This window comes from Polistes dominula, unplaced genomic scaffold (assembly GCF_049000335.1).
Source record: "Polistes dominula isolate Pdom_NZ unplaced genomic scaffold, Pdom_raw_medaka contig_75, whole genome shotgun sequence".
Lineage (NCBI taxonomy): Eukaryota > Metazoa > Arthropoda > Insecta > Hymenoptera > Vespidae > Polistes > Polistes dominula.
Window position 1 is genome coordinate 1,798,266 of NW_028301003.1, and position 12,881 is coordinate 1,811,146.

At 26.9% G+C, this 12,881-nt stretch overlaps 1 protein-coding gene and 1 long non-coding RNA gene across 3 annotated transcripts; one reads left to right on the top strand and one right to left on the bottom strand.

Annotated features, from left to right (window-relative positions):
• The first annotated feature begins 296 nt into the window (after positions 1-296).
• Positions 297-11,602, top strand: LManII (Lysosomal alpha-mannosidase II). Of its 2 annotated transcripts, none has more exons than XM_089174026.1 (17): positions 297-475; positions 790-892; positions 1,482-1,563; positions 1,647-1,832; positions 1,920-2,125; positions 2,603-2,739; positions 5,145-5,278; positions 7,029-7,242; positions 7,508-7,707; positions 7,812-8,008; positions 8,101-8,303; positions 8,433-8,646; positions 9,529-9,646; positions 9,751-10,027; positions 10,133-10,378; positions 10,958-11,107; positions 11,206-11,602. In XM_089174026.1, the coding sequence occupies exons 1-17, from the start codon at positions 350-352 to the stop codon at positions 11,428-11,430; spliced, it is 3,018 nt and encodes a 1,005-aa protein (XP_089030152.1). In that variant the 5' UTR covers positions 297-349; the 3' UTR covers positions 11,431-11,602. The 2 variants fall into 2 exon arrangements, with proteins under 2 accessions (XP_089030152.1, XP_089030153.1); XM_089174027.1 differs by lacking the exon at positions 5,145-5,278 and adding an exon at positions 6,032-6,165.
• LOC149032129 (uncharacterized) lies at positions 3,184-5,130 on the bottom strand. The gene is made up of 2 exons (XR_016177049.1): positions 4,112-5,130; positions 3,184-4,067 (listed from the first exon to the last, which is right to left on the bottom strand). It is a non-coding gene; the product is annotated as an uncharacterized LOC149032129 (long non-coding RNA).
• Positions 11,603-12,881: the final 1,279 nt, after the last annotated feature.

Below are 12,881 nucleotides of genomic sequence, written 5' to 3' on the forward strand. Positions count from 1 at the left end.
TTATTATTCTATATAATAATAATAATCGTACAATGTAAATCTAAATAAATGGAAATTGATAATATAATAAAACAATAATAAAAAAAAACCAAACACACACACATTTATGTATAATATGAAATTATTACAATAATAAATGAATATATATGTGTGTGTATTAAATAGGGACAAATGAAATATAAGAAAGTACAGTGTAAGTAAAGATGTAATCCCCTACTACTTCCTTTTTATCTATAAACACGTCTCGAGGTTCCAACGGTCATTTGAAGCCAGATATAAGTATAATAGTAGCTAACCAACGTATTATCTTGTTAGTTGTGTACGAGATTTCCTTAAGAGACATAACGCTATGTCGAGAAACGTATTTTTATTATTCTTACTTTCATTAACCTTGTATCAATTATGTTTAATTACAAAAGCTTATCCTACGTCAGAAGGATTATTAGAAGAAGAGAAAATAACTTGTGGATATGAAGTAAGTTGTAAAAAAAAAGAAAAAGAAAAAGAAATATTAATTTTTATAAATAATATTCCTATTTTTTTTTTTATATATATCTTTTTTAAATTATTATTATTATTTTATTTCATATCCCGCACTGACTAACGTTGTATTTTTTTCATTTGTTTTTTGTTTTTTGTTTTCAAATTTAATTTCAATATAACACACACACACACACACACACGTGTGTATCAAATAACGTTATACAATTTATTTATCAATAAATCTGAACATAGTTTTGATAGATTTTCTTTTGTTTTGTGTGTGTTTTTGTGTGCGTGTTTATTTAGTCATGTCCAGTTATACAACCAAACAAATTAAATATTCATCTGGTACCTCATACTCACGATGATGTTGGATGGTTAAAAACAGTTGATCAATATTATTTTGGAAGTAAGTAATTTTAATTATTATCATTTTTTCATTTATAAATAGTATATATATATAATAATAATAAATAATATTAAGTATTATAGTATATAGTATTATATTATAGTATAAATATATAGTGTTAGTATTAAAAGTATTATTAATTATACAGCATATATTCTATAGTATATAGGATAGTATATACTATACTATATATATATAATACTACATTCATACTATTATACTATAGTATATTATATATAAATTATACACACAATATAAACATAATAATAATGTATACAGTACAATCTCTCTAATCCGGCACTATTAAAAACCGGATGGTGCCGGATTATTGGAATGTTCGGATTACTGGATTATAGAGAAAAAAGTGATAAGTTTTGTGGTTAGACTGCTAGACGACGACGCGGCGACGAAGCGCATAGGCGTAGAGGGAGCGTGAGTGGCGCAGGCAGGGGGGTGCCGGATTATTGGATGTATCGGTCTATTGAAGTGCCGGATTAGTGAGATTATACTGTATTATATTATATTAATATTATATATATATATAAAACTTTCTATTTTATTATGATTAATTATTGTTGTTTTTTTAAAGGTAAATCTAAAATACAAAAAGCCGGTGTTCAATACATACTTGACAGTGTAATTGAAGCATTATTAAAAAATCCTGAAAGAAGGTAATTATTTGATCATTATGAAATAATATTTTATCTCAATATACAATCAATTCTAATATATATAAAAAAAAACTATATCTTAGATTCATATACGTTGAAACTGCATTCTTTTGGAAATGGTGGTTAAGACAAAACGAAAATGTAAAAAAAGATGTGAGAATGTTGATAAATACAGGAAGATTAGAATTCATTGGTGGTGCTTGGAGTATGAACGATGAAGCTGTTACTCATTATCAATCCATCATTGATCAATTTACATGGGGATTTAGGTACACACAATAAAAACAAATGAAAATTATAATTGAAATTAATTTGAAATGTAATTAATATGAAAAAAAATATATATATTTATGTAGGAGGTTGAACGATACTTTTGGTAATTGTGCAAGACCACACATAGGTTGGCAAATAGATCCTTTTGGTCATTCGAGAGAACAGGCATCTTTATTTGCTCAAATGGGATTTGATGGGATGTTGTTTGGTCGTTTGGATTATCAAGATAAGTCACAACGTTTGAAGGACAAGAGTATGGAATTTATTTGGAAGGCTAGCTCTAGTCTTGGTAATAATAAATTTGTTAATTCTAATTATAAGTCATGTTTAAGTTATTTTTAATGTTTTTTTATATATATTTATATATTATATAATATTTAATATATAAAAATATATTAATTGTACAACTTTGTTTCCGCTAATTTCCTACAAATGACTTAGAGAAAAAATGACCGAAGCAAAGTTGTACACCTATTATATTATATAAATATATAAATGGTTTATAATATATATTATTAATTTTTTATATTAATTAATATAATTTATAATAATAATAATTTTATTAATTAATAAGTTAACTAATATATATATAACTAATACATATTATAATTTGTTATATATTTAATTTAATATATATTATAATATATATAGTTATTAGTACCTTATCAACTTGTCTTAAAGTTATATTATAACTGTAAAAATAACTAATCAACAATTTGAGATATATATATATATATATATTTTTTTTTTTGTCTTTTTTACTTAGGTAATCGTGCCAACTTGTTTACTGCTGCTATGTTTAACACTTACAGTCCACCGCCTGGTTTTTGCTTTGATGTATTATGCGACGATGAACCAGTGATTGATGACCCTGATAGCCCTGACTATAACGTTCCTAAGAAAGTACGTAATTATTCCTTATCTATGTTATTATATTATTTTATTTTTATTAATTATAACTATTGGAATAATTGTACTAACATAAAAGTAGAAACTACAAAATATTCGTATTCATTGAAATATCATAAAATATATTAGGTCGAGTCATAAGTAACTTCCGATGCGGCTATGTAAAATCTATTTTTCGTATTTACCTACTATAAGTCACCGAAACAAACGGATTTTCGATATCACTATATAGATGAGGATTCAGTTAGTCTTCTGTTAACTTTTTTATGTTGTCAATGTTACATTTAACCGTTTTTCTTAACCACTGAAATGGATAGTAAAGATCACACGTGTTAGAAGTGAGATCTTCAAAAAACTAAGTTTCGAGAGAATGAGACGAATACAAAAAACTGTATAGCTATATTCCGTCTCATTCTCTCGCAGGCTAAATCCTATATGTTTGTCTCTTTTTCTCTCATTATTTAGTATAGCAGTCGTTTCATAGCTTCGTTACATAGCTTCGTTACACAGCTTCGTTACATAGCTGCGTTACCGTTTATTTACTTTTCAGATCACTCCCATTCTAAAGAAGTTTTCACTTCAATAAAAATATCTGGTCTAGGATAATTGTATTCTCTTCTTATTTAGTATCGCGGCCGTTTCATCGCCTCCCACCGCTCCGTTACATAGCCGCCTACCGCTCCGTTACATAGCCGCCTACCACTCCGTTACATTGTTTCAAATCACACCCATTCTAAAGAAGTTTTCACTTCCAAAAGTGCATATTCAACATGTCATGCTTTAGGAATTGAAACAAGGCAATAGCATTAAGGTGGCAACTGAAAAAATATACAGCTTATACAGTGCAGGACTGATAACTGATAGGGCAGTTAGAAATTGGTTTGGAAAACTCCGTTCTGGAGATACGATCTTAAAAGATGAACCGATTGCAGGACGTATTTCCGACTTTGATGAACCTTTTAAAGGTAATATTGGAACAAAATCCAATAAATACGTCCATCAGAAGCAAATAGTGCAAAAAAAAATATCATGTGGGCAGATCACATGTGTTTGAAGTGAAACATCAAAAAACTAAGTTTCGAGAGAAAAGGACGACTGCAGAATATCAAGAGTAGGATAATTGTTAGGTTTATTTGTTATAATATTAATATTATATTATTGTTATCAAATTCAAAAATAATTATACGTTTTATTGAAAACATATATAAATAGATAACATATTACACAGTAAGCAAGTTCTCAATTCAAAGAAATGAAACGAATTGCTTCTGGTAACTTAAAAATGCATGGTAACAAAACACCTCTGTTAGTCTAGTAAAAACCTCACTACTTTTCGGAAAAAACCTCACTACTTTTCGGAAAAAACCTCACTACTTTTCGTATGTGGGTACGTTTTGTAGTATGCAGTCGCACACAAACACACACATATACAACCAGGAGCGATAACTACGAAGCATAGCATAAAGAGGAGACCGAGAATAGGATAAACTGTATAGCTATATTCCGTCTCATTCCCTCGCAGTCTAAATCCTATGTTTGTCTCTTTTTCTCTCATTATTTAGTATGGCAGCCGTTTCATAGCTTCGTTACATAGCTCCGTTTCCGTTTATTTACTTTTCAGATCACTCCCATTCTAATGAAGTTTTCACTTCAAAAAACTTCATGAAAGGTGTCTTGTACTTATCAGTCGCAGAAACGCCATTCTTTGTCTCATAAGAAACGGAAGTTATTTATGACTCGACCTAATGTATACAGGTTGATTCACTAGCTCTTGTCACTTAAATAGCTGTAAAAGTATGATAGTAATAAAAAAGTGGCTAAGAAAAAAGTTGCATGAAAAATTCAGGACTATAACATGACGTTAGTATTTTCTTGCTAGGTTGAGTCATTTTCAAGATTTATTGATCAATTTTGTTTTTTTAAATACAATGTTACATTTTAATACTTATTTTCGAATAGCGGTTGACAAGACGAATTCAATGAAGTGCAACATTAAATACAAAACCTGTCAATGATCCAATAAAAAAAGCTAAAAAGTGAGCTGGTAAATCACACTCTGTATATTTATAATTTAAATATTATATTAAAATTATTGTTTTTTATAATAATATGATCAACATTATTGCAATAGAAAATATTATATTTTTTGGTTTCTGCTTATATATATATATATAAATAAAATAAAACAATTAGAATATTTATATATATTTTGTTGTTGTGTTAACAATGACTGTTGCAAGATATATGCATATAAAAAAAAAAAAAAAACAACAAATTAACTTTTATCTTATATAATTTTTCTTATACAACAGATACACTAAAGATGATAACGATATATCTTTTTGTTTTGTTGTTTCTTCATTTTTTTTTGTTTTTTATGTTTTTTTTTTTGAAATTAGATAAACGATTATCTAGAATACGCGAAAGAACAAGCAGAACATTTTCGTACAAATAATATTATATTAACTATGGGAGGAGATTTCACTTATCAACAGGCGGAAATGTACTTCACGAATCTGGATAAGTTGATAAGGTACTAACACAACTTCTACAGATTTATACTTATGCTTGTTGTGTATGTTGAGATATGCGTGTCTCTCTGTGTGCATGTATATGTGTGTATGTGTGTAAATTATTCATACCGATTGACACAATTTTCTGTTACTTTTTTACGATTTATCAATCTGTTTAACGCATAACACATTTTATTATGTTTTTTTTTTTTTTTTAATGCTATTTAAAATTATTTTTACAAAAATCTTCAAAAAAAAAAAAACAATAAGATCAAAATGTAATAGTTTATTTTTAAACAAAATTTGTTAAATATGCTAAAATTTGTTTAAGAGATTTTTAATTACACACATATACACACACATATAAACTTTAAACAACGTTCACAAATTTTTTCATTACAAATCCTTGCAATTTTACAATTATTAAAACAAACTTTACAATGAAAAACAATGTTTTATGTACAAATGCATGTGCATGCGGTGAAATGATGGGTCTGTTTAATCAAAATTATTGTCTCATATTTGTTTAAATTATGTTAGAAACAATTATTCCAATAGTAATTTCAAGTACAAAATTGTCAAATAATAAAAATGATTCGTAACGTTAACGTTTGTGAATAAATGTTTAAACAAAACAAAACGAAAGAAAAGAAAACAAGTAAAAAAAAAAAAAAAATCTAGTAAAATATTGCATTTGGAAAGGAAAACATTGTGACCTTTGGTAAAACCACTGACCTTTGGTAAGTAAACAAAAATCATGGGTACATTAACAGGTGGAGTACTTCTTGGCATATGTACTATTTCAATCGAGATTTTACAATACTAATAATGTTATCATCACCATGGGAGACGATTTTAATTATCAACAAGCAGAAATGTGGTTCGACAATTTAGACAAATTGATCAAGTAAGTTTGTTTTATTATTCAATTTCATCCTGTTAATCCTGCTTTATTAACAACAACAACAACCAAAAACAAACAAAACAAAAAACTGATTGTTACAAATCAAATATACAAGGTAACAAAATTTAATTATTCTATATTGCATGTTCAATAATATTATAATATACAGTATAATCTCACTAATCCGGCACTTCAATAGACCGATACGTCCAATAATCCGGCACCCCCTGCCTGCGCCACTCTCGCTCTCTCTACGCCTATGCGCTCCATCGCCGCGTCGTCGTCTAGCAGTCTAACTTCAAAACTTATCACTTTTTTCTCTATAATCCAGTAATCCGAACATTCCAGTAATCCGAACATTCCAATAATCCGGCACCCTCTGATTTTTAATAGTGCCGGACTAGTGAGATTGTACTGTATATATATTATTATATTATTTATATTATATATATTATACATTAATAATTTATTATATTATTATATATATTATTATATTATATATATATTACATATTAATATATATATATTATTGTAAATATTATGTTAAACTATTGTATATAATATTATTTTATTAATGTATAATATTATTTTTATTAATTTTATATATTATAATATTATCACACATATAATATTATATAATATTTATTTATATTAATATTAATATATTAATATTATAATATAACTGTATATATATATATATATATATATATATATATATATATATATATATATATATATATATATATATATATATTGTATATTATAAATTAGAATATTATATACTATAATTAAATAATTAATTAAATCAATATTTATATAATATATATATATATAAAAATATTGAAATTATTTATAATATGTTGTAGATACGGAAATGAATTAAATGGATCAACGGTTAATTTAATTTACTCGACGCCATCTTGTTATTTGAAAGCATTACACGATGCAAATATTACTTGGCCGTCAAAATCCGATGATTTCTTTCCTTATGCAAGTGATCCTCATGCTTATTGGACAGGATATTTTACTTCAAGGCCAACTATTAAATATTTCGAAAGAATGGGAAATAATTTGTTACAAGTAAGTCATAAAAGAAAAATATTTTACAATCAATCATTTTTCTCAGTTTAACACTAGATATATCACCACTAGATATATCGCCATTTTGCATGCTTTTTGAGCTTTGCTTCCAGTCTTCATTTACTTTTAAAAAAAAGAAAGATAACAAAAAATGTTTAACAATAATAATTTTAATAAATAAATGGATGTATAGACATTTTTCATTAACAAAACGCAATAATTATATATATATATGTCAGTTATAAGAATACATTAATTTAAACAGATGACCAAACAAATGGCCGTATGGGCAAAATTGGATCATAAGGAAATAGAAAATTTAGAAAAATTCCGTGAAGCTATGGGAGTCATGCAACATCACGATGCAGTTACCGGAACGGAAAAACAATTGGTTGCAAATGATTATGCTCGTTTATTGTACGAGAACTTGGTCAATAACAACATCGTCGTTGCCAATTCTATTTAGTAATTAATCATTACAAATTTCATTTGATTCATTATCAATTAACATTCCTTGTCACATAAACTCAAATCTAATTTATTTATTGTATTTTTCTTTCTATTAACAGCAAATGGGCCAATGAGAAAAATTCAACGACAAAATTGATAGTGTCTTCCTGTTTAGAATTGAACATAAGTTCTTGCCCTTATACAGAAAATAGTAGACAGTTTACATTGATAATATACAATCCACAAAGTCAACCAGTTTCTACGTACGTTCGTTTACCAGTAAATGGAAGTTCTTATGAAGTATTTGATTGGGCAGGTATAAACAATTTTTATTTCTTTTTTGTTAAACTAATCCTTAGTATGAGAAATACGTTACGATTGATATCATTTTTGTAATTTAATTAACAGAAGATATTTCAATTTTATCGCAAATTGTACCAATACCCAAAAGAGTTTTACAAATACCTGGAAGAGAAAGTAAAGCTACTAATGAATTAGTATTTCGCGTTAATGATTTACCACCATTAGGTTACAAAGTGTATGAAGTTACTGAAAAACCTAATACGTATGAAGAAACTCCTTCTGAATCAACTAATTTCATAGGAGGAGACGTGAGTTAACAAATGTGTTCACATTTTTCTTATTTTTTCTCTACTGACAAAACAATTATCTTTTTTTTTTTTGAATATTTTCTTCATTATATTTTCTATTAAATGTGAAATATATTCAATTATTTTTAGTTATACACAATAACCGTTGATGAATCTGGTCATATTGCTGTACAATATAACAATCAAAATGACATGAATTTTGTTCAATCTTTTCATTATTATGAAGGAGCGGAAGGTAATAACAAAGTATTTGAAAATCGATCATCCGGTGCTTATATCTTTAGACCAAAAACTTCAGAGATTCATGATTTTGTATACGAGGGAGATTATTCAATAGTTAAAGGTAAATTGTTTTAAATATTCACATTAATTTATGTCCATAATTATAAAAGTAATTTAAAGTCAAATATATCTCTTGTTTCGACATATTTAAAAGATTACATTTAAACGTTAAATAAATTCAAAATAATGTTTGAAATAAAAAACACCATGTAACTGTTCATTTTTGACAATATCGTTAAAATTACATTCAATTAATTTAGCTTAATATAATGTGAAATAACTAATAAACTCATTTTTTTTTGTTTTTGTAATTTTGATTTTGACTGTTTTCATAATTATGGACACAATTAGTAAATTTAATCCAAAATAGTAACAAACTCCTAATGATAAGCAATCCTCATATATAATTGTATGAATGCATATAAGCCTTGAAAATAAGTAACTATGTATTATGAATGAATGCATTTAACCCCTGACGATAGGCAACCATTATGAATAAACGCATATAACCCCTAACGATAGGCAACTATCATGTATAAATGTATATAACCCCTGACGATAGGCAACTATCATGTATAAATGTATATAACCCCTGATGATAGGCAACCATTATGAATGAATGTATATAACCCCTGATGATAGGCAACCATTATGAATGAATGCATGTAACCCCTGACGACAGGCAACCATTATGAATAAATGTATATAACCCCTGACGATAGCAACCATTATGAATGATTGCATTTAACCCCTGACGATAGGCAACCATTATGAATGAATGCATGTAACCCCTGACGATAGGCAACCATTATAAAGGAATGCATGTAACCCCTGACGACAAGCAACCATTATGAATGAATGCATCTACAGATATATAATGATGAAAAAAAAAGAATAAATATATATAAAAATTGAAACTAATTCTAAAAAATTGGTTTCACAGGTCCCTTAGTAGAAGAAATTCATCAAAATGTTAATCAATGGATCAGCCAAGTTGTCAGAGTTTATAAAGAAGAGGAACGTATTGAATTTGAATGGCTCATTGGTCCTATTCCTGTCGAGTAAAACAAAATTTATTAATATACTTAAAGATTATTATTATTATTATTATTTTATTCTTATAACCGATTTAATAATACAAATTTTGGTTTTTTTTTTCTAACAGAGACAAAATAGGTAAAGAAGTAGTAACGAAATATACGAGTAATTTGAATTCCGATGGTGAGTTTTATACGGATAGCAATGGTCGTGAAACATTAAAACGTAAACGGGATTACAGACCAACTTGGAATTTAAAATTATACGAACCAATTGCTGGAAATTATTATCCTGTAACTACGAAAATATATTTGAAGGATAAAAATAAACCATTGAAGTTATCCGTATTTACTGATCGTTCACAAGGTGGTACCAGTATGAAAGACGGAGAATTGGAATTAATGGTAAATATTAAAATAAATTACTAATAATAATAATAATAATAATAATAATAATAATAATAATAAATCAACTTTTGATAATTAATTAATAAAAATAAATGTTTACAGCTTCATAGAAGATTATTAAACGACGATGCATTCGGTGTTGGTGAAGCTTTGAACGAAGTTGCTTACAATACTGGTCTTGTAGTACGTGGTATTCATTACGTTTATGGTGGTAATACCAAAAATCTTGATGCTTTCACATTGAAAGAGAAAAAATTAATGTTAGAACAAACACTTCGTCCAACTATACTTGTTATACCTTTTATGCAAAAAAATATTGATAATTGGCGTAATACTACTTCATTGAAAGTAAGTTAAATATAATATTTATTATTTATTTCACGTGTGATAATCATTTTAATTAAATATTTAATTATACTAATAATATAATAAATAATAATTTATATTATATTAATATAATTAATATAATATAATTAATTATATATTATAAATTATACTAAACATATAATTTATATATATATATATAAATTACGTGTCACGTTGTTTGTTCGCAATGGACTCCTAAATTACTGAACCGATTTTAATCAAATTTTGCACACTGTGTGCAGTTTCATCCAACTTGAAAGATAGGATAGTTTATCTTATCTTAATATATATAAATTACGTGTCACGTTGTTTGTTCGCAATGGACTCCTAAATTACTGAACCGATTTTAATAAAATTTTGCACACTGTGTGCAGTTTAATTCAACTTGAAAGATAGGATAGTTTATATCTCAATTTATAATCGCAATATTATATTATTGCGAATTATTTGTTTCGTAACAAAGAGTCATGATTATCTCTGTTAGTTCGATAAGATTCTAACAGATGGCGGTATAAGATAATTCGTGAACTTAGTATACTACATATATATATTATTTTATAGAAATTAGGATTGGCCAAAGCATTACCACCAAATGTTCATGTACTTACATTGGAACCTTGGAAAAATGGTACTATTTTATTAAGACTTGAACATTTATTCGAAGCTGGTGAAGCTGTGCAATTATCTGCACCCGTAGATGTTAATATTAAAGTATGTAAATATGTTCATAATAAGATATATTTATTTGTTAATAATTATTTTCATACGATTTTTTCTAACCTTTTTTTAATTCTTTTTTTTTTTAACAGGATTTGTTCACATCATTCAATATAATATCGATTAAGGAAACAACATTAGGTGCTAATCAATGGTTAGAAGATAATAATCGTTTGAAATGGAATTCTGAAGTGAACGATATTCTAAATAATATGGAAGATACATTTTATCCTGTCAAAATTCAAAAAGATGCTATTAATATACATTTGAAACCAATGGAAATACGTACTTTCATTTTAGAAGTATCATTTAATTAAATTACAATTATATTATTATTATTTACGTATACACAATATATGTGTTCATAATTATGCAAGTGGTTTAAGTCAAAATTTAAAAAAAAAAAAAGAAAAATGAATTTATCAATTATTTCAAACCACATTAGGTATTTTAAACTGAATAAATTGTCAAAAATGTAATGTTAGATAATGTTTGTTATTATTTCAATTAATTTCGTTCGTCTGATTTATGATTGATCCTAAATATACCTAAAGTTGCTGAACCGCTCAAAAGTTTGATCTCGGACGACCAAAGTTCCAGTATTAGGATTATTCTGAACTCTATCGGTTACCATATATTTGGTTTTTTCCTCGCTTATTTGCAGTCCCAGATCTGTAGTACTATCTATTAATATTTTTGCGTTATTAATTAATGCCTGTTCATTGTCCTCTAACAAAGCAATATCGTCCGCGTATGTCAACAATTGTGTTGTCCCGTTCAACTGTAGACTAGAGACCCCCTGTAGGAGGGACGCGCCATACATATTGCTGGGGTTGCTATTGGCTGACAATTTTGGGGGACAGCTTCCGATGCAACGCGCAGCCATGTTTATCTTTAGTATGTATAAATAACGGCTGTGGTTAGTTATGAAGATATAATACCCAGAAATCCTAGCTGATTTATTAATATTGGAAATTAAAAACAAATTTGTACGAATGTTTAAAATAATTGTAAATATAATATATATATATAGTAGATAATTGTATTTATCAAAATTGTATAAATTTCTACAAGTTGTTTTGAAATTTCAAAATACTGTAATGCCTTTTATCAAATCAAATTAAATTGAATCTTTCTATTTGAATTTATAATTGGTTTTTTGTCTAACCTATTCTATTTTTAATATACATTTTTTAATTATCATTAAATATGGTTCATTTTTTGTTTCTGTATTTGATGCAATTCATTATTTCATAATTTTTTCAAACCAAATCAACACTCTACCCCCTACACTATTCACTATTACTATATACAACTTTTATACTATTTAAAATGTTTGATTAATTCGCGCGTAATCACGTGACTACATGAGTTCCTGTCCCCCAAAATTCTTTGGCGCGTCCCTCCTACAGGGTCCCTACTGTAGACCATCTTACTTATCGATTAATATATTTTTAAAATATTTTATTAATCAATGTATATATCCAATAAAAAATCGATACACTTTTATACGAAGACCAATAAAAATATACGTCAATTTATTAATAGATTTTTCTTTATTCTAACCTCAATAAAAATGTAAACAAATGATATTTCATTTTGAAAATTTGTATTTCAGAGAAAAGTAAAAATTCTGTATAAATTTGTAATAATTTTCTTATATATATATTCTAAAAAAGTTAATACGATGCCACGTAATAAAAATAAAAATGGTCATTCAGCGGAAGTAATGAAACAAATAAAAACTAAAAAAAAATGATTGAATTAA